At 41.4% G+C, this 27,423-nt stretch overlaps 1 protein-coding gene across 1 annotated transcript in view; it reads right to left on the bottom strand.

The window, feature by feature from the left end:
* The window catches only part of ADAM17 (ADAM metallopeptidase domain 17), a 63,594-nt gene that overhangs the window by 13,807 nt on the left and 22,364 nt on the right, over nt 1-27,423 (bottom strand). Inside the window, exons 2-10 of the mRNA XM_077812543.1 lie at nt 25,588-25,720; nt 23,964-24,097; nt 23,062-23,150; nt 19,752-19,920; nt 18,833-18,963; nt 10,465-10,554; nt 8,271-8,384; nt 6,545-6,689; nt 5,781-5,869 (exon numbers count right to left, since the gene is read on the bottom strand). Of these exons, the coding sequence (XP_077668669.1) occupies nt 5,781-5,869; nt 6,545-6,689; nt 8,271-8,384; nt 10,465-10,554; nt 18,833-18,963; nt 19,752-19,920; nt 23,062-23,150; nt 23,964-24,097; nt 25,588-25,720 (1,094 nt within the window). The remainder of the gene's footprint in view (nt 1-5,780; nt 5,870-6,544; nt 6,690-8,270; nt 8,385-10,464; nt 10,555-18,832; nt 18,964-19,751; nt 19,921-23,061; nt 23,151-23,963; nt 24,098-25,587; nt 25,721-27,423) is intronic.

Below are 27,423 nucleotides of genomic sequence, written 5' to 3'. Positions count from 1 at the left end.
AGTCAATATCAACATGCAGTGGGGGTCTAAGTAATTCCAAATCATTAGATCTTTAGAGATACCCTTAATTAGGAAACAGTTCTTTGGTTAAACGTAAGTGCTAAACTGAAGTCAGGGCCTGTAAAATTGCCAAACTCTTGAGAGGCAACTGCTAGAGCAGGGTTCAGATGTTGCAAGGTGTCAAGGTTCCTCCCCCACTCTGAACGCTAGGGTACAGATGTGGGGACCTGCATGAAAAACCTCCTAAGCTTATCTTTACCAGCTTAGGTCAAAACTTCCCCAAGGTACAAAATATTCCACCCTTTGTCCTTGGATTGGCCGCTACCACCACCAAACAAATACTGGTTACTGGGGAAGAGCTGTTTGGAAACGTCTTTCCCCCCAAATACTTCCCAAAACCTTGCACCCCACTTCCTGGACAAGGTTTGGTAAAAAGTCTCACCAATTTGCCTAGGTGACTACAGACCCAGACCCTTGGATCTTAAGAACAATGAACAATCCTCCCAACACTTGCACCCCCCTTTTCCTGGAAAATGTTGGATGAAAAGCCTCACCAATTTGCATAGGTGACCACAGACCCAAACCCTTGGATCTGAGAACAATGAAAAAGCATTCAGTTTTCTTACAAGAAGACTTTTAATAGAAATAGGAGTAAATAGAAGTAAAGAAATCCCCTCTGTAAAATCAGGATGGTAGATATCTTACAGGGTAATTAGATTCAAAACACAGAGACTCCCTCTAGGCAAAACCTTAAGTTACAAAAAAAGATACACAGACAGAAATAGTTATTCTATTCAGCACAATTCTTTTCTCAGCCATTTAAACAAATCATAATCTAACACATAACTAGCTAGATTACTTACTAAAAGTTCTAAGACTCCATTCCTGGTCTATCCCCGACAAAAGCAGCATATAGACAGACCCTTTGTTTCTCTCCCTCCTCCCAGCTTTTGAAAGTATCTTGTCTCCTCATTGGTCATTTTGGTCAGGTGCCAGCGAGGTTACCTTTAGCTTCTTAACCCTTTACAGGTGAGAGGATTTTTCCTCTGGCCAGGAGGGATTTTAAAGGGGTTTACCCTTCCCTTTATATTTATGACACAAGGGCATATAAGAGCTCAACATTTGACACGGTGAAGTCATTTAAGTCTAAGATTAACAAAATATTTTCTAAAGAAACCTCATGCCACAAAAATTACGCGTGTCACATTTTCATTTAATTCCCCTGGCAATTTGCCTTATTTTTATTGAATAGACAGCAGCCGTTAAGAGCCTTAACTAACTAAACTCACATTCGACTGGTTTGGTGCTAGAAAAAAGCCTAGAAATAATATAGGGTAGGGCTGTCAAGCAATTAAAATAATTAATCCCAATTAATTGCGCTGTTAAACAATAATAGAATACCATTTAAATATTTTTGGATATTTTCTATATTTTCAAATATATTGATTTCAATTACTACACAGAATAGAAAAAGTGTACAGTGATCACTTTATATTTCTTTTTATTACAAATATTTGCATTGTAAAAAACAAAAGAAATAATATTTTTCAATTCCCCATTACAAGTACTATAGTGCAATCTCTTTATTATTAAAGTTGAATTTACAAATGTAGAATTATGTATATAAAAAACTGCATCCAAAATAAAACAATGTAAAACTTTAGAGCCTATAAGTCCACTCAGTCCTACCTCTTGTTCAGCCAATAGCTCAGATTGACTGAACAAATTTGTTTACATTTACAGGAGATAATGCTGTCCGCTTCTTGTTTACAATGTAACCTGAAAGTGAAAACAGGCATTCACATGGCACTGCTGTAGCTAGCCTCACAAGGTGCGCTAAAGATTCACATGTCCCTTCATGCTTCAACCACCATTCCAGAGGACATGCTGATGACGGGTTCTGCTAGATAATGATCCAAAGCAGTGCAGACTGACACCAATTCATTTTTATCATCTGAGTCAAATGCCATCGGCTGATGGTCAGTTCTCTTTTTTGATGGTTTGGGTTCTGTAGTTTCCATATCAGAGTCTTGCTCTTTTAAGACTTCTGAAAACACTGTCCACACCTCGTCCCTCTCAGACTTTGGAAGGCACTTCAGACTCTTAAACCTTGGGTCGAGTGCTGTAGTTATCTTTAGAAATCTCACATTGGTACCGTCTTTGCATTTTGTCAAATGTGCAGTGAAAGTGTTCTTGAAATGAACAACATGTGCTAGGTCGCCATTCGAGACTGGTGTAACATGAAATATATGGCAGAATGCAGGTAAAACAGAGCAGGAGACATACAATTCTCCCCCAAGGAGTTCAGTCACAAATTTAGTTAATGCATTATTTTTTTAACACGTGTCAGCTGGAATGGTGGCTGAAGCATGAAGGGGCATATGAATGTTTAGCATACCTGGCACGTAAATACCTTGCAATGCTGCTATAAGAGTGCCATGCAAATGCCTGTTCTCACTTTCAGGTGATGTTGTAAATAAGAAGTGGGGCAGCATTATCTCCCGTAAAACATAAACAGACTTGTCTGTCTGAGTGATTGGCTGAACAAGAGTAGGACTGGGTGGACTTGTAGGCTCAAGTTTTACATTGGGTTGCTGTTATTTTTTTTAGTGCAGTTACGTAACAAAAAAACCTACATTTGTGAGTTGCACTTTCATGATAGAGACTGAATTACAGTACTCGTATGACATGAATTGAAAAATGCTATTTCTTTTATTCATCATTTTTACAGTGCAAATATTGGTAATAAAAAATAATATAAAGCGCCCACTGCACTCTTTGTATTCTGTGTTGTAATTGAAATCCATATATTTGATAATGAAGGAAAACATCCAAAAATATTTAATACATTTCAATTGGTATTCTCTTGTTTAACAGTGTGATTAAAATTGTGATTAATTTTTTTTAATTGTGATTACTTTTTTTCAGTTAATCACGTAAGTTAACTGCAATTAATCCACAGCCCTAACATAGGGTGGATTTCCAAAAGCCAAGAAGCAAGGCAGGACTCACTCAATATAAGTCTCCAAACCTGCTACTGGAAACCCTCCCTTTCCACCTCCCTCCCCACAGCCTGTGCTTCCGATGTGACCTCCCCTCACTTGACCAGCAGGGCAAGTCAGAAACTCAGACTGACAAGGATACCAACAAAGAAACAATAGCTAAGTGCAGGGAAGATGGGCTGGACACAGCACGCCAGGGAAGGGGAAGCTAGGAAGTGGGCAGGAGAGAGAAGTTTGGCAGAATAGCCTTAACTTGTGCTACTCCACAGACATAGGAAGTGTTGAACAGTGCAATGACAAGCCAAACTGGAGCTGGAACACTGGCACACATGCCTATGCATTACAGCACATATGGAGTGAAAGATTTGAGCACTCCTTAGAGACCATTTGTGTGCTTGGTGGTATTTACTGTGTGAGTTTTAGTGCTCTTGGAAGCAAGGGATAGTCTGAGCAGACACCGTGCAAGATGCTCCACATAATGCTGATCTGTAATGTCCTGCTGTGCCAAGCCCTGGACTCATCTGCATGAACTGTGCCAACCAGTCTGGTGGTTTGGTGACTGAGATAGGAAGAGGCCAAACTCAATTTCACTTGTAACAAAGACAGAACTCTAATTCAGAGGCGAAAGGCTAATGCGCTAGACAGTAGTGACAGCTAAAGCCCTATTAAAGCACTCCTCTAAGTTAGAGGTTCCATGACTACTTTTCTTTTTAACCTCTTAGAAGTTTAATTCTTCTTGAGAGCATCTGTCAAGTTTCAGCCCAGAGTAATTCTGATACCAATTATAAACATCCTTTAAAATCAGGGTTTAACTAAGCAGTATTAAAGTCAACATAAGAAAATATTTTTACCCAAATGCAAAAGTTTAGCCATTACTATACACATTATAATACTGAGACTGGCGGTGCTGGAACTAGGGGTGTTGGGGGTTCTGCCACACCCCTTGGCTTGAAGTAATATTGTAATAACAAACACCAGCTACATGGTTTCCATCATCAGCACCCCTACTATAAAAATTGTTCCAGCACCCCGACAAACTCCTAATGCTTTCAAAATTTGATGAATTCTGCATCCAAGCCTCTCAATATTTACCACCAAACAGATGATGAACAAAAGATGTAAGACTGAAAAAAGCCCAGACAGCTTACATTAAGGGTAAGGCTAACAACTAAACAGCCCAGTTCTACAAATAGTTATTCCTTCATGTAATGCCACCAAACTCAGTTGTTTGCATGATTGGCCCATATGCCAGTGCAGTTTGAAGCTATTCTGTACCCATCCATTTTCTGAAGAGCAAAAACAAGACAGGGGACTTGGATTTAGGATCCAACTCAAGTCTGGTGATACGCCTGCATTGTGTAGCCCTGCAGGTAAAAATAGATTTGGGATGCTCAAGCCACAAAATGAAGCACGTTGTAGAACAGTGGTCGATCCTGGAGACTCTCCCAGTCAATCACAATCTGTGGTGGTGTAGCGGGGCTGCCACTGAGGTAGGCTCCCTGCCTGCCTGGCCCCACGCCGCTCCCAGAACCAGCCAGTAGGCCTCTGCAGGGGGCAGTCTGCACGCAGCTCCTGCCTGCAAGCACCGCCCCCCCAGCTCCCATTGGCCAGGAACAAGGAACTGTGGCCAGTGGGAGCTATGAGGGCAGTGCCTACAGAGAGGGGCAGCGCGCAGAGCCTTCTGGGAGAGGCATGGGGCCGGGGCAGGCAGGCAACCTGACTTAGCCCTGTTGCACCACCAACCGGGAGCCACTCAAGGTAAGTGCCACCCGGCGGGAGCCCGCACCCCATAACCCCTCCTGCACCCCATAACCCCTCCTGCACACCAAACACCATCCCTGACCCCCCTCAAAGCCAGCACCCCATACCTCCTCCTGCACCATGTACTCCCTGCCCCAGAGCTGACCCCCGCTCCCAGAGCCAGCATCCCGTACCTCCTTCTGCACCCCAACACTGCCCCAGCCCAGAGCCCCCTTCTGCACCCAAACTCCCTCCCAGAGCTTGCACTCCTCACCCCCTCCTGCACCCTCATCCCCTGTCCCAGGCTCAACCTGGAGCCCCCTCCCACACTCCGAACCCCTCAGCCCCAGCCCAGAGCCTGTACCCCCTTCTGAGCCCCAACCCCCTGCCCCAGCCAAGTGAAAGTGAGTGAGGGTGGGGGAGGGAAATGGAGTGAGTGGGGTGGGACTTCGGGGAAGGAGAGGGGCCTCAGGGAAGGGGCGGGGTAGATCCTGGGTTGCCCTTAAATTCAAAAAGTGATTTTGGGCATAAAAAGGTTGGAGACCACTGTTGCAGAAGTATAAAAAGCCAGAGATGCATAGTTTTTCTTACAACAATCAGCAGTTCAACTTTATTCCACTGCCAATCTATTAGTTTAGTCTTCAGGGTTATTCTGATTTTGGGGGTGGTTCTAAGCACACATTTGGTACGAATTTAGTGCTCTCATCTTTGGAGACATATAGTCTTATTTATCAATAGAAGAGGTCAGCACAATCAGAGGCAGAATGTTTCCTTCTCACTGCTCCACCAGTGTGTCTGATTAGTTCCATCTCCAGAGCCATTCAGTCCTGGCTTTCTCTGTCAACAAGGATGACAATTACGATGGCATTTTTTGCACCACAGATACCTGTCTGAAGGGACCTGGACTGAGAGCAGACGGTTCTTTTCAGAGAGGCATCTAAGAGCCATTCATCTCACAGTAGTTTTCACACTGAAGACTAACAGCAAAGTACATGTTTAACAAATATGTTCTGTATATCCACATTCACCTTACAGTACCTTTGTGAGGATAGTTTTGCCATAGTTCTTTGTGCTGGTTAAGCCGCTGTTCAAATAGATGTTTTTTTTGGCAACTTGACTATAATAAGCTATAGAAAGGAAGATGAAAGAAAGTGAAATTCCTCATATAGCACAAGAAAACTAACCGGGCTTTCTACAGACTTCTGTTTGTTTGTTTTTTTAAAGAGAAAACCATGTTTAGGAAAACTGAAGATTCTCCCCAGTCTTTTTCTTTGACCTTGTAAATAAAGGACTATAACATTACAGCACTCACAGGCTTATAAATGAGTCCCCTTTCCCCAATTTTTGCAGTGGGGAATCTGCAGTCAGAACTTAAATAAATGCATGCATTAAAGACTGCGAGGCATTCAGATACTCAAGTAATGAGGACCATATAAGTACTTAAGAGATAGATGTTGGATTCCCCCTCCCATTGCCCAGCTTGGCAGGCCACACCTGTTCAGAGCTGCATCTTTCCAGAGCAGCACATGAAGATTTTTGCTGCTCCAAATGGGACCATGATGGCTTTCACTCAACCTATGAATTCAAGAAACCAAATTGTTTTACCCTATCCTATTCCTCTTTTGTATGCAGCCTAGGACGCAGCCTTCAGTTCCATTCCTAACTTAGTCACTAGGGAATATTTAAGTGACACACACTGTGCCCCCTTCAATCCTTCTACGATTTTCGTAACAAAGAACAGATATTCAACCCACAACTAGAGGTCAGACAGTGTGTGTGTGTGTGGGGGGGGGGAATCTTACCCTTTGGGCAAATGCCACCATGGGTGTTAGGCCTGGGAGATCCAACATAAGCTAGTCCAAGTGTTCCCATATCGAAATCTTGGTATGTAAAGAGATGAGCAAGGCACACGTGAGCTGCTTTCTCAGCTATATCAAAGCTAAATTGCTAAAGGGAAAAAAAGCAAGTGTTAGAAAAATCTGTAGTATGTACGGTGAAGAAATTCAAAGATGAAAAAATCATTTAACAAGCCAGGTATTTTCCAGCTCCAGTTTCTATTACACTAAATGAAGAAATCTGCTCCATCCCCAGATCAGAGTAGGACAGTCCCTTCATATATTCTAGCACTTAGTCTGGCCTAGTTTTAAATATCACCTCCTGCCAGAGTATAATCTACAGTGTTAAGATTCTCATTCATCAGCAACATCTCAAGGAAAGAAAAAACTATTATAAGGCCCATCTTTCAAAACAGCAAATGCTTGGTAACAGCCAGCATTACAAGATTTCACTACAGAATGCCTTTAATGACAGTAGGAATTTGCTGCTCCCATTCATGCTGCTGAAAAGGAGCAGAGCTGAATCCATACTCCAACGTTCTCCTTAGCTTCTCTGTTCAATGTAGGTGGTGACCCAGGGCACACTTTCACTTGTGTTTCAGCAATTTATTGAATCATTTTTCTGGCGTCCCAAAACATGCTAGATTATACTTCAGAAGAACAAGTATGGGGAGGAGTGCACAATCTTGTGTTGAAATGGCACTACCAACGAGGACAACAGATAGGTGAGGATAAGATCACATGGATCCTCAGTAAGGCATGTCCACTTCTCGATGTAAGGCATGTCCACTTTTCTGTTGATTCTCTTTCTTCCCCTAGAAGAACCTTGTAAGCATCATTGCGGAAGCAGGTTTTAAGAGGGATGTGAATGAGTCAACAATGCACATGCCTAACAAGTAGCTTCATAATCTTACTGCTAGCCCTGCTCTACCTCCCATCTTTCCCATTTATAACCCCCTTCTGATGGAGTCATGTCAATAAAGTTGTGTGATCTTCTGGGAAGGGGACATGTCTTTATACTTTTGCAAGATGACTAGTGCATTCTGGGGGAACTCCAAATATTACACATTTTAACTTTACGAAAACAAATAAAACCTGTATGCTATCCAGAAAGGCTAAGACATTTGGTAAATCTGGTCAACTGGATGGCAACTTAGAAGATGAAATAGCATGGAGAATTTCAACATGTATGAAAGAACCAAGTTCAACTATACAGCCACACATTAAATTAGTATCTGAGCACTTCGCAAATATCAGTTTTCCTTTGTTGTGAGGTAGGAAAGTATTGTTAGCCCAATTTTACAGGTAAGAAAATGAGACCCAAAGATCAAATGTCTTGAGCCAGGTCATGCAGGGAGTCTGTGGCAGAGCCAGGAATGAACCCAGGCCTCCTGGGTCTCATGCCAGTGCTTTAATCACAGGGCTGCCTTCCTATCTCAATAACCATACGATCATTTCTATTTGTTTTGCACTTAATAATTGTATTCTGGAAGTAGATACTTTTTATAATGAAGTCTCTTGCCGTGAGCCTGGGTAGAAATATCCTAGTTTTGTACTCTTGTGATAACTACACATTGTGAAGAGGAAGAAAAGCAGTTTCATTTGCAATCAGAGACTGATCTTGGATGGCAAATAAGTAATTCTTGTATTTTCTTTTTAGATGGGACATTTTGTTTGAGAAACACAGCTTTACCTCCAGCAGTGTCTTCACCTCCCAAGCATCCTTCTCTTCATTTGGCTGATTTTTTGCCATGTTATAATGTTTTTCCCCAGGCTTCACAAGACTTGATTCATTGTGGACAATAATCTATATTTAAGGGTATAATATAATTAGAATAAGGAACTGTAAACAATTCAACAAGCTGAAGAAATAGGCAGTGAAACGCCAAGTGCTGCAATTTTAAATTAAAATGTTTAGTCAAGGGAAATTTTTCACCCTCCTAAACGATGGCCAAAGCGCCTCATTAAAATGCCATCCTATTCTTAGATTTAAACTTACAAATTCTTAATGGTGAACTCTTGACCTCTGAATTAAGATGACGCCATACACTTTGACCCATACAAATATAATTACACCTAAACATACTAGCATCCTTACACTTAAGGATGTTAAGTTGCACATCACAACTTTCCATTAAGATATTCGTTTCCCACTAAGATATTCATTACTCAGTCATAAAAATTCAGGGTTCAAATCTGGTAGAAAAGATCCCCAGTGCACCTCTGATTTTATTTAACCAAAGCAAATTTACAAGGATACCTATCTTTTAGGAATCTCGATGCGAAAAAAGAAAAACTGAAAAGTTTTATGACTAAAAGCACATTTGTTGTATTTAGGCTTTTCTGACTAAAGAGGAAGTTAGCTTGCAGTGTGGCATATGTTTAGTTATGCTATAGTAAACGGGAGTAACACTGGGCTTTTAGAGTTTATGCTGTAAATAATGGCCATCAGAACTTTTATTACTCAAGATGACGACAAGAAAAGAACATAGCTTGACTCTCAGCTCCCAAAATGAACTTTAAGAGCTGGTCGATGGAAATAGCTTGTAAATTGCATTTGATATGGAAATCATCAACACACAAAGCCGGGCCCCAGAGAACCATTTTTACAGTCACTTTTCCAAATAAAAATGCATTTTACATTTGAGATAAGTCCCAAAAGATTCCAGGAATTCAGAATTAAGGTTCCAGCAACAACACAAAACCTACTTTATAGCATTTTTGCCTCATCTTTTGTCACATGATTACTAAGGCTGCTGAGGTCACAAGTAATTTTCCACAAAGTCATGGAAGGGGGAAAACATGGGGGACCCCCCCAACTCTGTTTCCGCCCTTAGAGAAAACTGCAGCCACCTAAAACAACATTGCCTGGTTGGCTGAAGGAAACAACGTGCTGACTACCTGATTGCATTGACCTTCCCAATTGTGGCCCGTTTCCACACCCGACATTTTCAGGCTTTGAAATTTCAGGCACGGTACTTTGAGATTAGCAAACAGAGAACTGTGACAAAGCAGCCCTTCCCCCCCAGGTTTGAACATCTAGTTAGGTTATGCTTAAAGTGGCACTCTGAGACCAGATTTGTCTAAGTTAGGCAAGACCACAAGTAACCAGGTCAAAAAAAGTGAGCCAGATGTCATGACTCCTTATGAAAAATCCTCTGCTTCAGTGTACACAACACAGCATGCATGCCCTCTGTAAAACCCACTTTTATCATGCCTACAAGAAATTAGCCCACTAAGATTTCCATTTATTTTAAATACATTATTCCACCACTCGGAGCTCTAATTTTCAAGAGTTACTACATAAACTTATTGATGTCACCCATCTCCTCCAATCCCCACAGTTGCTTGTTACCCCCAGCACCATTCATTACATCATGTCTGAAATTAATTGCTGCTCTTCAGAGGAGGAATTGTGGCTTTTTATCTGTATTGTGGGTCACTTTGAACACTCTGGGCTCTGTCAGATAAACACCAACACCACTGGGATATGTGACAATATTTGCACAATAGTATGTTTATGGAAGAACCATACATTTTTCAAATTTAGCAGAAACAAAAAAAAAAGTTCTCCAACAGAGATCAAATGTGCCAAGTCTCAGCCTGAAATCTTCTCCAACAGCTGTAAGTGTCTGATAAAAGATGGGCCAAAACAAACCTAGCTATGAAAATCCTTAGCATGATGCTTTTAAGGGGTTACTTATATGATGGAAGTAAACAATTTAATAAGTTTTGATTATTGGTATTCTGATTATTTGTATTCTGATTCCAGACCTCACCCTCCAAATGTATTATATATGTCTTTTTTAAAAAATCAGAACTTATAACATCCAGAACATGCTCTAATGCCCAAGATTCACAACCCTTTGCATTGAATCCATGAATACCTGCTCTATTTGTATGCCGTATCCTTTCAAGTTTCCATTGTCCCAAGAGGTATTTCGATAGATGTCATCCACTCTGTCTATTAATTCAATCTATGCATGGAAGGGGAAAATAAACCATTATTTAGATCCAAATTCTTATCATGTAACATAGTCCAAAATATCCAAAAAAAGTTGTAGCATATGTATCTATGAACACTCATTTCAAGTCAAAACTGCACCTCACAAAACACAATGGACAAATGTATTGTTCCAAAAACATCAGAGCAGCATGGTACAAGGTGTTTTACAATGTTTTCCTGAAAGTTTTCCATCGTCAAACTATAGCAGACTCTGCCATTTACCATTATTTTGTACAGTGCAGTGGAAAAGCAACATAAGGTTAAGAATAAATCATCTTGGTAAATACTTTATGCATATGGTAGCATTCCACTATCGCCTTTTTAAAAAAACTAGTAAGTACAGTACTGAGCGATCCTGGTGTTCAGGCTCTCTCTGCTGTCCAATAAGCTATTGCTGTCCTCCTCACTACATTTGGTGCTGGGGCTCCAGAGCATCTGCTCCTCTCTCCTGGTTCTTTTGTTTTTTATAGCCCAGGCCACCCCTTCCAAGCAACATCCTCCATCCAGAAATTTGCATGTCTGTTTATACTGAACAGCACCTCCAAATTCACTCAGGATGAATAGTAGGGTTGTTGGCTGGTTTTGGGATTAGGAGGGTAGGGGAAGAATAGAATCAAGGGGGATTCAAGTTCTTCTAACAGTAAAACTGATAAAAGAAACACCTAGCGATAGTGATACTTGAAATGTCCCTCTCTTCCTCCTAGCCGAGTTTAGATTTTAACGCATTTTGTTTATAAACAGTTATAATGTCATTCTTTAAGATCCATTTAACCAAATTTTGCTGGCATATTAGAAGCAGATGTTTCCCTGTTCACAGAGACTGTTCCAACCGGGTTTCTTTTAGAGAAATAGACTCCTTCCCCACACATAAGGCCAGCCCATTTGTAATCGCATGTGTCATTTATTTTGGCCACAGAAGGAATCAAAGAAGCTAACAGGAGCAGACCTTTTCTCCTGCACACATTATCTAAGCATTTCTACAGCACCGATCTTTAAAAAGAACAAAGAGGATCTGGGGAATTATAGAACAGTCAGCCTAACTGGAAAAGATATCATAACTAATATTTGTAAGCACTTAGAGGAGAGCAGAGTTATAAGGAATGGCCAGCATGAATTTATCAAGAGCAAATCATGTCAAACCAACCTCATTTCCTTCTCTGACAGGGTTACTGGCCTAGCAGATAGGGGGAAGCCATAGATGTGATTTATCTTCAGTAAAACTTTTGACACTCTCATAAGCAAACTAGGAAAACGTGGTCTAGATGAAACTACTACGAAGTGGGTGCACAACTAGTTGAAAAACTTTACTCAGAGAGTAATTATCCATGGTTCACTGTCATACTGGGATTACATATCAAGTGGAGTTCTGCAGGGGGCTGTACTGGGTTCCATACTATTCAATATTTTCATTAATGACTTGGGTAACGGAATGGAGAGTTTGCTTATAAAATCTGTGGATGACACCAAGCTAGATGGGGTGGCAAGAACTTTGGAGGATAGGATTAGAATTCAAAATGACCTTGACAAACTGGAGAAATAGAAACTTGATTCTATTTCATCCTGAAAATCAACAAAAATCAATAAAGACTAAACAAAATGGGGAGCAATACTGCAGATCTGGATGTTACAGTGGATCAGAAAATTAAATATGAGCCAACAATGTGATGCAATTGTGAAAAAGGCTAATATAATTCGGGGGTGTATTAATAGGAGTTTTGCATGGTAATCAGTTTCTCTTCATGTCCACTGAAGGTAGGACCAGTAATAATAGGCTTAATGTGCAGCAAGGAAGATTTAGGTTAGATTATAGTTAGCAAGCTTTTCCTAATAAGGATAGTTAAGCACTAGAATAGGCTTCCAAGGGGCATTGGGGAATTCCTTGTCACTGGAAGTTTTTAACAGGTTAGACAAGCAATTGTCAGGGGTGATCTAAGTACATTTGGTGCTGCTTCAGCGCAGGAGAATGGATTAGATGACCTCTCAAGGTTCCTTAGGGCCCTCCCATTTCTATTATTTTATCTAGGCACCATTCATGGATTGTAAAAACAGTGAGGACTGTCCAGAAGGTCAATACATGGAACTTGAGTGGATCCGTTAGTAATAAGGAGCCAGTCTAGGTTGCAAAGCCTGGACACTAACATGTTCTCTCTCATCTCACAGCATCTTTAGTCTCAGGTAGAGCAAGTTACAACAGTTCAGCCTAAAGGTGACATTTGTCTGTTCTACTTACCTTAACTACAAAGTCGCAAATGGCAACTCCATACTAAGCTACTGTGATATTATCTGAAAGAATGTGCTAATTGTGCACTAAGACTGAGGGGAGAATATGGTACATTCTGTAATATACTAGCAGCCAGCCAGCCAGTCAGTTAAGCAGGTAAGAAATGTTAGAAGTTGCACACTTTGTACAGTAATGATAGTTCTTTGAGATGGGTGTCCCTATGGGTGCTCCACTCTAGGTGTGCTTGTGTCCCTGTACTGCTGCTCAGAGAACTTTGGTTGCAGTGTCTATTAGGCTCGCAGATGCGCTGTCTCCCCTTGTGCCCCGCCACGAGGCTAGTCAACGTGCACTGGCTAACCCCCCCTCAGTTCCTTCTCTACTGCAGAATCATTGACAAGAACTCCGAAGTAGAGGGGAGGTGGGTGGGTTGTGGAGCACCCATAGGGGCACACATCTCAAAGACCCATTGTTACTACACAAGGCGAGTAACTTCTTCAAGTAGTGTCCTTCTGGGTGCTCTACTGCAGGTGACTCCCAAGCAGCATCCCCACAGGAGAGCTGGGACTTTGGAGTCGGGTCAGTTACAGATGACAGCACAGTCGAGCCGAAGATGGCACTGGAGGCGAAGTCTCCAGTGATCACATAATGTTCTGTGAAAGTGTCGACTGACGCCCATGTCACCACTCTACAGATCTCGGAGACAGGGACATTCTTGGAAAAGGCAATGGATGAGGAGATCGACCTTGTGGAGTGTATAAAAATAGTATCTGGAGGGGTCATACTGCTAACTTGGTAACATTGTCTGATGCAGCTGGAGACTCACTTGAAGAGTCTTTGGGCTGATACTGCTGAGCCCTTCAATCTTTCCGCAATAGAGAGGAAAAGTCTTGGGGACTTCCTGAAAAATCTTCATCCTGTCCAGTTAGAAGGCTCGGACTCTCCTGACACCTAGAGTATGTAGTATAGCCTCCCTGTTGTGTCAGTGAGGCTTGGGATAAAAGGCTGGAAGGTAAAGTATTGATTCATGTGAAATAGGGAGGTTACCTTGGGAGTGAATTTCACGTGTGGTCTGAATGCGAGCTTGTCACAAAAGAATACCATGTGGGGGGGATGTGCCATCAGAGCCGCTAATTCTCCTAGCCGAGGTGATTGCCATCAGGAAGGCTGTTTTCACTGAGAGCTATGTAAGCGAACAGGTGGCCGTGGGTTCAAAGGGAGGCCTAGAAGTCAGTCCTTTCAAATACCAGGTTGAGGTCTCATGTGGGAGTAGGAAGTTGAGGTTAGGGGAAGAGGTTAACTATACCCTTGAGGAATCTTTTGATGGTTGGGTGTGACTGCACTGAATATCCCTCTACTGGTTGGTTGAAGGCTGTTATAGCCACTAGGTGCGCTCACAGAGCCCTGATCTTTTTAGGGTCAGTGCATAGCCTAAGATATGAGGAAGAGTCATGGAGTTGGAGGCAGCGTTTGGCTGATATTTGTAGGCTGTTTGGAATGGTCTCTACGAGTGTGGCCAGGGAGAGAAATCTGTTTTGAGGTAGGACAGCTCTGGCCTGTAGCAAGTTGAGGTCAGCCCCTATGAATTCCAGGTGTTGTACTGGATTTTTGGGCATTGATCTGTAAACCCAGTTCTACAATGCATTTGTTTACAGGTTTGGTGATTTGGTGAACCTCTTGGAGAGACCAGGCTCTGAGGAGGCAGTTGCCCAGATAAAAGTAAATTATGATCCATAGGGAGTGTAAGTGTGCAGCCACTACTGAGAGAACCTTGGAAAATATTCTCAGGGCCGATAATAGACTGAAGCGGAGTACTCTGTACTGGTAATGGTCTTGTCCTAGAATGAATCTGAGAAATCATCTGTGAGTCAGTAGAACTGAAATATGAAAATAGGGGTCCTGAAGGTTAAGAGCCAAAAACCAGTCTCCCTGTTCCAACACTGGAATGATCGTTGCTAGAGTGACCATCTTGAATTTTTGAGCTTTGACAAACTTATTGAGAGCTCTGAGGTCTAGTATAGGTCTCCAACCTCCTTTCCTCTTGGGTATTGGGAAATAGCAAGAGTAAAATTCTTTACTCCATAGACGTAGTTCTATGGCTCCTAGCTGAAGGAGACTATCTACCTCTGGTTGTAGTAAACTCTTGTGAGAAGGGTTCCTGAAGCGGGACAGGGAAGGTTGTTGTGGAGGGGGCAAAGAGGTAAAATGGATAGAGTACCCTTTGTGAATGATCTCAAGGACCCATTGGTCCGACGTTGCACGTTTCCAGGTGCTGTTGAACACTGCCAACTGGTGGCCAAATGGGTGGATCGCGGTGGTTGGTTGTAGCAGTCGCGGGAAGTGGTCTATTGACGCCTCGACCAACATGGTAAAATTTGTTATTGGACATAGATGGCTAGGATGAGGAAGGTTGCGGGCCAAATAGTTTACACCTCGAAAATGTATCCTTTTTCTTCTGCAGCTCATAGTAGTATTGATCTGGATATTGGGAGGTGTGTGGTTTGTGCTGGGGCAGTGGACTAAACTTCCTCTTTTGCCCTGGCATGTAGATGCCCAGCAAATGGAGAGTGGCTCAAGAATCTTTCAGGATGTGAAGAGAAGCATCAGTCTTTTCCGCGAAGAGTTAAGACCTTCCCTTTGAAGGCACTAGATGGTTGACTGTACCTCCTTCGGGAAGCCCAAGAGACAGAGCCACGATGCACGTCGCATCATTACTACCGTGGAGATGGACCTCACCACTGTGTTGGCTGCATCGAGGGCAGATTGTAGCATTGTTTTTGCTACTAACTGTCCCTCCTGAATAATGGATTTGAATTGATCACAGCTGCTCAATAAAATTGTTCGGTTTCAAATAATTTATGTAGTCTTATTTCGCTGTCAGGACTTGGTAGTTGGAGATTTGAAACTGAAGTGTGGCAGAGGAGTACATCTTCATCCCAAAAAAAGTCCAAAACACTTCCAGTCCCTATCGTAGAGAGTGGGGGATTCCCGCTCATCAGTGGGAATTAACAACGTCCACCACGATGAAGTTGGGTGGATGGTGGGAGAAGAGGAACTCAGTCTCCCATGCTGGGACATAATATTTTCTGTCTGCTCACCAGCAGGTCAGTACCACCGATGTTGGGGTCTGCCAGATGGTTCTTGCTGGGTCCAGAATGGCTTTGTTAATGGATAGGGTGATCTCTGAGGAAAAGGATGAGTGGAGTGTGTCAAGACGACAATGGTGGGTGTCCCTGACTTCTTCTAGTGATATCTGGAGATTGTCTGCCACTCTTTGGCCAGGTCCTGGAAGAGGCAAAAGTAATTTGCCAAAGATGGAGGAGAATGCATGACGGCCTCATCCAGGGAAGAGGAGGATATGATCCTTGGGGTCACTTCTTGCTCAACAGTTCTCTTATGTTCCTTCATGATTTCTTCCGGAGGTTCCAAAGCTCTGGAAGCTGCGGCTGAAGGGATGTGCCTCAAGGGTTCTTGGATGGGACTGGAAGCTCGAGAGGCATGGTGGCAATATGCAGCCCAAGGGTCCTAGTATGGTCACTGGAGTGCTGGTGGCATAGAGGTCAGTGATAGTTCCCAAGGGTGGTGAGGCCATGAGGGTATGCTCGAGGACCCTGTTGTTACCAGCTACTGTAAAGGAGCCTGGAAGTACTGTCGTGCCAGCTCATCAGGTTTGCTATGCAAGCCCTGACCGAAGAGCGGGAGAGCATGTCAGGGCAGTGGGGAAGACTCCCATGGCGGTTGAAGACTTGCTGCAGAGGTTCCAGCACTGAGGAGATGAGACTCCAGTACATCCGATACATGGAGATCCCTAAAGTCTCAGAATACTGGCGGTACCAACTGACTTGATGCTGGGGGGAATGGAGATCTTGTCCATATCAGTCGATCTCATGCTGAACGAGGCATCGATGGTGGTACTGATGTAGTATTGCATACCGGCAGTATCTTTTTAAAGGAGTGCTTACTCCTATCCTTATCCCTTGGTGCCGTTGACTCGATTCCCATGCCCATTGGGTACATGGACTTGTCAACAGTACACGCCACAGAGGACTTTCATGAGTCATGGGTACTGGTCTGAGAAGGTCTTGCAGAGAGTACCAAGGATACAGAGCACCCTGAAAAGTGTTTGTGGCTATCTCGGGGCTCAATGTAGGGACTTCCCGCTCTCTTTTTCAAGGATAAGTAAGAGGGGTCAGTGAGGCTTATTTCTTCAACCCATAGCTTTTAGATATTGAGGGCTGTGTGGAAGACTCACGTCTGCCAGGTGACTCGTGGTGTGGGTCTGGAGAGCCACCTCCATGAAAATAATCTTCTGTCTGAGCTCTCTGTCTTTATGAGACCAGGGTCTACAAGCTGGCAGAGATCACACTTTTGTCGACTGTGGCCTTCCCCAAGGCAGCAAATGCACAGGCAGTGCTTGTCTGGGACAGGGATAGCCTCTTTGCAAGAGAGGAACTTCTTGAAGCCCGATGAACCAGACATACCCCATTGGGGGAAGGGTCCCCAACGAGGGGGGGAAAAGTGGGGAAAAAAATACCATATATACTCATTCATAAGCCGAATATTTTTGGTAAAAAAAATGGACGCATCAAAGAGCGGGGGTCGGCTTACAAACGGGTCTACACCAAAATTTGATGATTTTAAACTCAATGAACTCATTGAATTGAATATCTAATACATTTTCGTTTTGTTTACCTGGAGCGTTCGCAGGCGTGGAGCCCCCCAGTTCCCTCTGCCTGCGGTTTGCCGTTCCCGGCCAATGGGAACTGCAGGAAGTGGCGCCACTTCCCGCAGCTCCCATTGGCTGGGAAGGGCAAACCATGGCCACTGGGAGCTGAGGGGCTCCATGCCTGCGAACGCTCCAGGTAAACAAAACGTCCCGACCCGCCAGCGGCTTACCCTGATGGGGCTGGAAGCCAAAGTTTGCCAACCCCTGAAATATAGGGTCGGCTTATGAAAGGGTCATACAGTTTTTACCATTTTTACTTAGCCATCTTGCGGGGTCGGCTTATAAACGAACTGGCTTATGATTGCATATATATGGTAGTCTTTTTTATTTTATTTTTTAAATTTTCAGGGGAAAAAGATAAGAAAAAGGGAAAAGGCTACAACTACAACTCAGAACTAGGAGGCTAACTACAGAGATGCAAATCGAAAGTAATGGTCCCAATAGACTGCGAATAGCTCCGTCTCTAGCCAGGGGCGGTTGAGAAGGAACTGAGGGGGGTTAGCCAGCGCACATTCACTAGCTTTGTGACAGGGCATGAAGGGAGACAGCACACGTGCGGGTCTAACAGACACTGCTACCGAAGTTCTCCGGTCAACAGCACAGAGACGCAAGCTCGACACTACTCGAAGAAGAATCATCTGTTGCACTCATGTTTATTCATACAATGAACGTGGGTGATCTTATTTTGATATTTCTTTAAGAACTGCACATTTTTCTTATCACAGAAGTTTATCAGGTTCTTCCTGATATTTCTGGCTGGTTAGAAGGGAGAGATGTTCTAGATTTGCTATAAATAACTATGCAGTAGGCTGGCTGTGAACTACTTATCCTTTTGGACAGAAATGTTACACAATTGGAAAAATATCCTGTACTCAAATAGTCACTGTTAGTAGATTTTAAATGAAGAGCTTCACACTAAACAAGCCAAACAACAACATAAATTAATGTATCTATATGATTCTAGAAACTTAAAGTTAAAAAAGACAATTCTTAGAGAAAATCTTAATATGTAACCCAATTGGGGGGACGGGGATGAAAGAAGTTAGAAGAGCTGATTAAAATATTCTGCTCAAAGATTTATTTAATTGCAGCATTAGCCACCAGTGCAAAATAATTTCTTTTAAAAAAAACCTTAATTTAACACCCCTTCAGGTAAACAGCACTCAGAGTTCACCATTAAATACAGCATTGGATAACATATAGGTCATGATAGCTTTCTAACTACTATAGCACCAGCTTCCAGCTGCAGTGCATCTGCTTGCGTGACTTCTTCTAGCAAACAATAACAGACTGTCATGTACTTACTAGGTAATTAATAGTTGTGCTTTCCTCCCCACGGCCCATATATTTGAAGAAGCGATGATCTGCCACCACTAATATCTTGCATGTGTTCTTGGAGTGGTCTGCAATGGCTCTTTTCTCCCGAAGGATGTTCACTGATTTGAATGTTTAAGTGAAATCAAATACATGAGAGACACACATTCCTTGACAATTTATAACATCTTTAGTTTCAATTTGATAACGTGATTAGGTTTTCGGGGGGGTTTTTTGAGTAACCCCTCTGAAAGCATAAAAAGTCCTCCTAATACTCCTCCAATCTATTTGTTCTAGGAAAGTAGTGGAGAACAGTGAAACTGTACAGGGAAAGAGCAAGTAAAACTAGCTTTATTTCTCCAGCCAGTCAACTAAGCCTTTCACATCACTTCCCCCTTAACCAAACCTCCCATCTACATCCCCTGTGTTCTACCAATCCCCCTTCTGACAGAGAAGGGCTAGATCCAACTCTACACAGAGTCAATCATGGCTCAAAAGACTCTCTAGAGAAGAGCACTAGATGCCATACAGCCTCTCTTTGTACATCATAAAGAGACAAAAGCAAGGCACAATCCCATAAAACCATTTTCAGGTCACCTTTAAAGCAAAACAGGTTAACTATTAAGTCATTGTAAAGGTGAGGGACTTGTATTGGTCAGTTCTGTGCTTTGGAGGACCACAATGTCCTTTCTGAGCATCCTCCTTCCCCCAAATTGGTAAAGACCTTTGGTGGTGTGTTTGCCCTCTCCTGCCACGATGAGTTTTAAAAGTTATAAAGTGATAAGAGAGAGACAGCAAAGTAGACAGTTTTCCAGACATGAAAGCCTCATGGCCAGATACTAGTCTTACATTACTACGTAGCTATATGAATAGGTTTCAAACATTTCACTCTAAATAGCAGGATGCTCACCTTCATTTAAATGGCTGCCCTCTAGACCTTCAGGCAGTAATTCTTCCTCCTCATGTTTTAAATAGCCACATACTTTGGGGGACTGTAACCGTGAGAAATCCTTAATATCTTCAGATTTGTAGACCAACAGTCTTTCGTCTTGAGTATTCTCTATATACCTCCAAAGTGGCTAAAAGTAATACAAGAAATGCAAGTGATTTAGGTATAGTGTGCATGCAAGGGCTTCTAGGATTATACATATTTAATAAATATGGCCAAAAAGTCCCACTAAAAATAGCCACAGCTGTGTACATAGAACTTAGGGACACATCCCACCTACTTTACTCTCACAAATAGTTCTACTGATTTCAGGAGGACTATTTGCATGAACAGAACAAGCGGGATTCAACCCCTTATACTGAGAAATGGTCAACAGATAAAATAGACATCAAGAATTCTTAGACCTCCTTAACTGCTCCATGGGCAAAGCAGCAGCAGCCATCTACATCTTCATCAAAAGGAGGGGGACTACGCAGCTACTTTTGAAGCCTTAAAACAGCACTTTCAAAAAAGTTTATTTGGAAGAAAAGAAAGCTGAGAGGTCTCTTCCCCCATGATGGTCCTAAGAAGTGCAGGGTTGGGTACAGGTAGGAAATTTACTACTTAGAACCCTGCCTCATTCAGTACAAGCCATAACAGATAATATGGAATACATCAGTTTATATTTGCATATTTCATGACTCCGCAGCTACTTCATGAGTAAGTTCAGCCCCCCTTCCCAGTAGCGCACTGGGAGATAGTTATTAAAACCCCTTTTAGTAACAATACATTACTGAGCCTGCATAAAGTATAGTTTTTTAAACCCTCATAACTCAGCCAAATTAATCCCAAATTTTCACAGGACATATTGAGGAAAAAAGAAAAATGTGTTAAAAAAATCAGTAATCTAATTTGGGACCACAAACACTAAAATGTCCTAATCATAATCACATGGTGTCACTGCAGGGCAATGTTAAGGTTGTTTGGCTGCCCTAACTGTGCACTTCTCTACGTTAACATGATAGGATTTCTTTCAAGTTTAACTTTAACAGTGAATTCATGGGTTTATAAACTCTTGGTTTTGAGATAACGGCAATATCCTTAGAATGTGTTTTACCCCAATTAACTAATATGTATGGTCAACCTCCACTCTTAACATAGTTTTTGTCTGGAAATATACTGCATAGAAACAATTCTTTATGGTAGTATTTAATAGTCTATTTGTGAGATATTTATAGATATTCCCAGCTTTCTGTCAGACGCTCAAAACAGTACAAGAATGAAATACTAGGTTTTCAAACTAACCCTGGAAAAAAAAAAAAGTTTAAGAAGTGCCAAATCCAAAATGTAAAAAGCTCCCCTAGTTCCTTCTTATGTAGGAGACAGGCACAGTATGTTACTCTAGAAGACATTGGTATGTCGCTAATGTTACAAATGTTACCCATCTTACTTTTTAAAAGCTTTTTCTTGTTTGTTTGTCAGATATAAATCTTTACCATGGAGGTGAAAAGCCTCAGAGCTTTAGCAAATGTTCTTTTACATTTAGATGCAGAAATAACTTATCAAGGCTCATCTCTAAGAATCTGACAAACTTTTATTGTAAGGTGTAACTGGAATGACACCGGAAATATATATAGATGCAGAAAAGTCTATATAAGGAGTAAGTTTATATTAAAAGAATAAAATTAAAATTTAGTATTCTGAAGTAAATTTAGTCAGTCCATATTACATAGATGACGGGTTACATTGCTGCTCTTCAATCACTTTTCTTTGGTTGACACAAATGTCATTTTAACTGACATATCTTAAGAGGGCACTAGGAGCATAAAGCGTATAAAAAGAATGTACTTAACTTTGACACCTCCTACTTCTGCATTAGTGAACAAAGCAAACAGCATATTAGAAAACATTCATTGTTCAAAAATGCTTCCCCAATACAAAAAACAAAACTTTAAAGTAGGTACTCACTCTTCTGCATAAATTAATCCAAGATAGTAATTCCTAAAGTGGTTTTACCAGATGCCCTGGACCTTGTAGCTACCCCACACTTTTAAAGTGCTAGCATTACACACACTGAGCAAACAGCGAGCTAGAAGGAATTCATGCACATCAAAGGATTCCACTGAGGACAGGGTTTATTGATTATTGTGGAAGAAAACGAACTCCATTCTCAGGTTGGAAGCAACAAAATCAGAGACAGCTTTATTCGAGCAATTGCAAGGGAAGAATACAACTGGCAGAGAACATCTCTGCCTCAGTTTCTTCGAAGTACAAGCAATATCGCACAAGCATTTATACATTTTAGTGGCGTGCATTAATTAAAAACATCTGCAATTTGTTTATGTTATGTCCTGCCCATTCCTGTATTTTCTTACTTTTGTTCTCAAAACATCGCTATCTCAAGGCTGGGTCACGCTGACTATTCTGCTATTTCCCACTCGCTTCTACAGGTCTCGCGATATTAGGCTAAGACTTAGCTCAACAGTTGTTCTGTCTCTGACACTTAAATGGCTGCACTTAAACCCTCTCTTTCTTTCCCTACTTCCAAACTATGTTCAAGTGGTTTGAAGTACAGTAGAACCTCAGAGTTACAAACTGACCAGTCAACCATACTCCTCATTTGGAACCGGAAGTACGCAATCAGGCAGCAGCAGCAGCGACCAAAAAAAATAAAATAGAATATAATGCAAATACAGTATAATACTGTTAAATGTAAACTACTAAAAAAAAGGAAAGCAGCATTTTTCTTCATCATATTTAAGTTTCAAAGCTGTATTAAGTCAGTGTTCAGTTGTAAAATTTTGAAAGAACCACCATAACGTTTTGTTCAGAGTTACGAACAATCTCCATTCCTAAGGTGTTCATAACTCTGAGGTTCTACTGTAATGACAAGTTGTTTGTTACACCATCAGATTGCCAAGATGCCTGTATTGCCATATTTTCAGTATTCCTGTGGTGTAGTCTACACATTTAATGGCTCACAAATTTTAATAAGGAACATTCTGCTCTCCTAGAAACAATTTTTCTCACTGTACATTTATTTACATAAACATGCCGCTTTCAGTATGGAACAACAATCTGTTGCTTCTGCCAGTGCTTAGAACCATGCATGTTTTCGATACAACTGTGTGGAAAAGTAACACTTACAAAAATCAGTCAGACCCAATCCCTCCAAAAAATGTTTTTTCAGCTACAGACGTGTAGGGGGCTGGGGTGGCAACAGGGAAATAGTATTGTTTTTCATCAAAGATGTTCCTATTGTCTCAATCTTGTTTTCAACAGCAAACAGTACCTCTACATTGTATTCTTCGCCATCAGTGTTGATTCTTACAGTAAAGTCTTCATCAGCTATGTGCGCTATAACCTTGGAATTATGTTCACCTTTAAACGTAGAAAAGAAAAGGTAAGTTAACTGATGTGACAACTGATTGATCCATTTAGCAAATGGCATCCCCTCTTCTTAAATCAACACTGCTTTCTCTGTAAATACCAGAGAGTAGTTTTCATTCTAAAGCCAGACTATTTCCCTGTGCTATGCTATCAGGAATTCCAGGGAGACATGTTAAAACACAGTCTCCAATTGTGTAAAAGTTATATGCACTAGGATGCTATTTATTTTTTTTATTTTTTTGCAAAGGTGGTCCAGCTTGGCCCAGGGGATTAGTAATAGGATATGGAGCCTTTTACCAACATAAACAATTATCAATCACCATATTCAATGGAGGTGCCAAGGTTTGGAGACTGGGCAACACTCTCACCCAGAAGAGGTGTCTATCCAGACCTGATTTGAGGCATTTTATCATGATAGCGAGGCTGCATTGCCACTAGCTGGGTTGCTCCTGTTTTGTAAAGAGGACTTCAGTTCCTAGTACTGTAAAATCCAGGATCTCAATGGGAATTAAAGTCAACACTCATTTTTAAAAGAGCAGACGCCACCGTGGCCATAGTGTGTATTTTTGTAAAATACACCTTGATGATTTTCAAAGCCAGATTGTAAACCCTTACTTATCTCAGTACATGCAGCACCAGCCTCACAAAATTGTCGAGAAAATTGACCAGTGCAGGAACAAAATCTACCATGCTGACCACGCTTGAGGAAAATGAAAAAGCAATGACACACGATTCACCATGGGCCAGCAGATTTTGACGCTGTGCTACTCCCCAACAATGATGTGTAGTCTAGCCCATACTAACCAACTACATGTCCAGTGAAGAATTCTTGCCATTGTACATGATACTCCTTTTCCTTGCCTTTACCATCCACTATTAGTGCTTGAAAGTTTTCAGAAAAGTGTTCAGCCGTTGACGTTAGGTATAATTTAAAGTGCCTGTAAAATAATTTACTTCTGTTTAGTTTTAAGTGAACCACACAGAAGGAAACAGACATCAGCTTCTTGTTCTACTGAAACCTCTTATGTTAGACGAGGATGACTCTTCAATTAATAAGATACAAAAATATGTGTTATTTCTCAGAATTACTTACAACAGTACTTTTTAAAAGCCATTTATAACCTTTGTAAAGTAGTCAGAATGTTTAGTAACATGAAAAAACTTTCTTTTTTTTTTTTTAAAGTTAATCTTGCCAAAAGGTATTCAAACAAGGCTAATTTCTTCTGCATTGCCGGTCTTTGGCAAAAGCCAGACCAGAAGATTTAACAAAACAGGTCAATGGTAAGTAATAAGATATACCCCAATGATCTCATTTCCTGAAATATGTCCAGAAAACCTTGACAAAACTTGGCATCTGTAGCCCTTAATGGAAAATCTACAGCACATGGAGTCTTATCTTGTCTGCCACCGGTGTAACAGATTTTGGGGCACATATCAGCAATTATCCTTGGGATAGAACTGGCAGTATTTTGAAGTGTTTGTTACAATGGAAGTGGAAAAGGGACAAGGTATCAAGCAATATAAAACAGGAAATGGGAGATTTGTATCTATTTATTCTATTATTTTGCTCTCATTCATGTTCTGTACCTCCCACCTCAGATGGAGGTAAAAAACATGCATACCAACTTATGTGATGCTTTATATCATGATAAGTAGTAGTTCTCTATTTCTGGAGGGGTTGGGGAGGGAAAGGCACTTGAAAAGAGGTGAGATGAGACTGCCTGACTGAATATGACCAGTCTATACATTTTAGCAGGAGATGATTCTCGCTGCATTTCAAGTTCAGAATTTCAGTGTTTAGAAAGCTATGAGGGATTTTTCGTCGGATGGTCAAATTACTGTCCCCAGCACCCCTGTTCCTGGCCTCATGCCACCTCTCTCCCCCCCATCTTTTGATCAAACTCCAGTCCCCACCAGAGCCCAGAATGTCTTCCCAACATTTCTGTAACAAACTGAGAAATGCTTTGTGGAATGGGGACGTCTACACACAATGTGAGCAAGTGGACTAAGTCCCCATAAACACCAACTCTCAGGCAGCACAACATGGTAGCCACAGACCAAAATACACAAGGAGTCTTTCAAGAAATGTAAGGGAGGCAAGCCAGAATTTGAAGAAAAAGCAGGATCCAACCCAATTAATGAAAAACTAAGGTAAACAATAAAATGAAGGCAATCTCAATCACTGCTTCTTTAACAACAGAGAAATACAATATAGTTAGACAGTCTTCCATTCTCTTTGTCTCTGTGAAGCAAATCACATAACCATGCATACCACTGACCCATAAGAATTAGCCAATCATGACAGCAAATGAAACAGGCATTTCTGTTTTGGCACTTATACAGTATTCATTTCAAAAGATTAAAAAAAAAATCACATAGAATAGAAGAATAATATTAAACCAGTATTTGCCAGTGATGATTTCATTACCTACGCAAGGCTGAAAAACTTAAGAGTCTCTCTATATGAGATTCTGGCTGGAGGTCCCTTTTCCTTAATGAGTGTTGCTGGATATTCGACAGAGAGAGGATGTCATAATCTGAGAGCACGGATTCAAGCCTCTCTGAAATAGATATGGAGACAGTTTATAAGAGTTTCAAGAGGAAAATACACATTAAAATTAAACAAATATTATAGCATCCAGCTGTAACATACATTACAGATGTTCCAAATTCTGCAATCCACTTTAATTTTAGAATAATTATAGGGCATTCCTGTAAAGGTGTTTTTTATACAGTCAGTGAGATGTTACAGTATGTGACAGGCACAGATAAATTCTCAGTTAATGAAATGTGTTCTAGTGGGAAACTTTTTAGCCCACAGCTAGTGTCACAGTTTTACTGTGACCCAAGCAATAATTTTTTAAATTGCTGTTGCGTTGCATATGCACTCTCCCATCCATTGGATCAGTTCAATAGCTTCTACTCTTCTCTGGAGTGGGCCAGAATAATTTATCAGGTCCCTGTGTCATCTAATACAGTGGTTATCAACCAGGGGTACATGTACCCCTGGTGGTACTCAAAAGTCTTCCAGAGGGTACTCATCTAGATCAGTGTTTCTCAACCTGGGAGCTGCAGCCCTCAGTGAGTGGGGGGGTGGAGGGGGTGTTTACAGGATGGGTTTAGGCAGGGTTGCAAGTGCACAGCCGGCATTAAGGGGTGGCAAGGCTTCGGCTTCAGACAAGCCTCACAAGTGAAAAAAACGCTCAAGTATCACACTGAAATGTAAGTAAAATATTTATATTCCAATTGATTTAATTTATAATTATATGGTAAAAATGATAAAGTAAGCAATTTTTCAGTAATAGTGGGTTGTGACACTTTTGTATTTGTATGTCTGATTTGTTAGCAAATAGTTTTTAAGCGAGGTGAAACTTGGGGTATGGAAGACAAATCAGACTCCTAAAAGGGGTACAGTAGTCTGGAAAGGTTGAGAACCACTGATCTAATACATGCCAACCAGTCTTCTGTTCTCCTCCTCCTTTCGGTGGAGGGGAGAAAATTTTCTCAAATGAATGTGTTTTCTTCAGGCATTCCCCTTCCCCCCACAACTTCCTGCAATAGTTAGAGAATGGATGGCCCTGCACTGGGACTCCAGAAATTTGAGAGGAAATCCAAGCTCTGCCACAGACTTCCAGTGTACCCTTGGGCAAATCACTTAGGGCCAATTGGGAGTTAGGTGCTTTTGAAAAACCCATTAGGTTCTATCTGCATTTTCAGGTGCCTAGGTACCTTTAGAAATGTGGCTTTAGTCTCTCTGTACCTCTGCTCCCCATATGCAAAATGTAGAAAATACTTCCTTTGATTTCTCTATTTATACGATAAGCTCTTCAAGTGGACAAATAACAGGGTACACACTAAAAGTATATAAAATAATGATCTAGAGAAGGGAGAATAGGAAATTCTGTTCTTCCTGTCTCATAGCACAGAACAAGGGGATGTTCAATGAAATTAAAAGATGGGAAATTCAAAACCGATAAAAGGAAATACTTTTTCACAGAACACGTGATTAAGTTGTGGAACTTACTGCCAAAGAATGTTGCTGAGATCAAGAAGTTAAGATTTCAAAAGTGATTGGATATTTATACAGAGATCAATAATATCCAGAGCTATAATTAATGATAATTTTGAAGGGATATTAAACCCCATGCTTCAGGGCTTATCCTAACCTCTAACAGAGATCAGGAGGAGACCCATCAGGGGGCAGATTATCCGACATCTACTATCCTGGTGTTCTTACACCTTCCTCTGAAACACCTGGTGTTGG

This window comes from Eretmochelys imbricata, chromosome 3 (genome assembly GCF_965152235.1).
Source record: "Eretmochelys imbricata isolate rEreImb1 chromosome 3, rEreImb1.hap1, whole genome shotgun sequence".
NCBI lineage: Eukaryota > Metazoa > Chordata > Testudines > Cheloniidae > Eretmochelys > Eretmochelys imbricata.
This window is presented reverse-complemented; position numbering and strand designations above follow the sequence as displayed.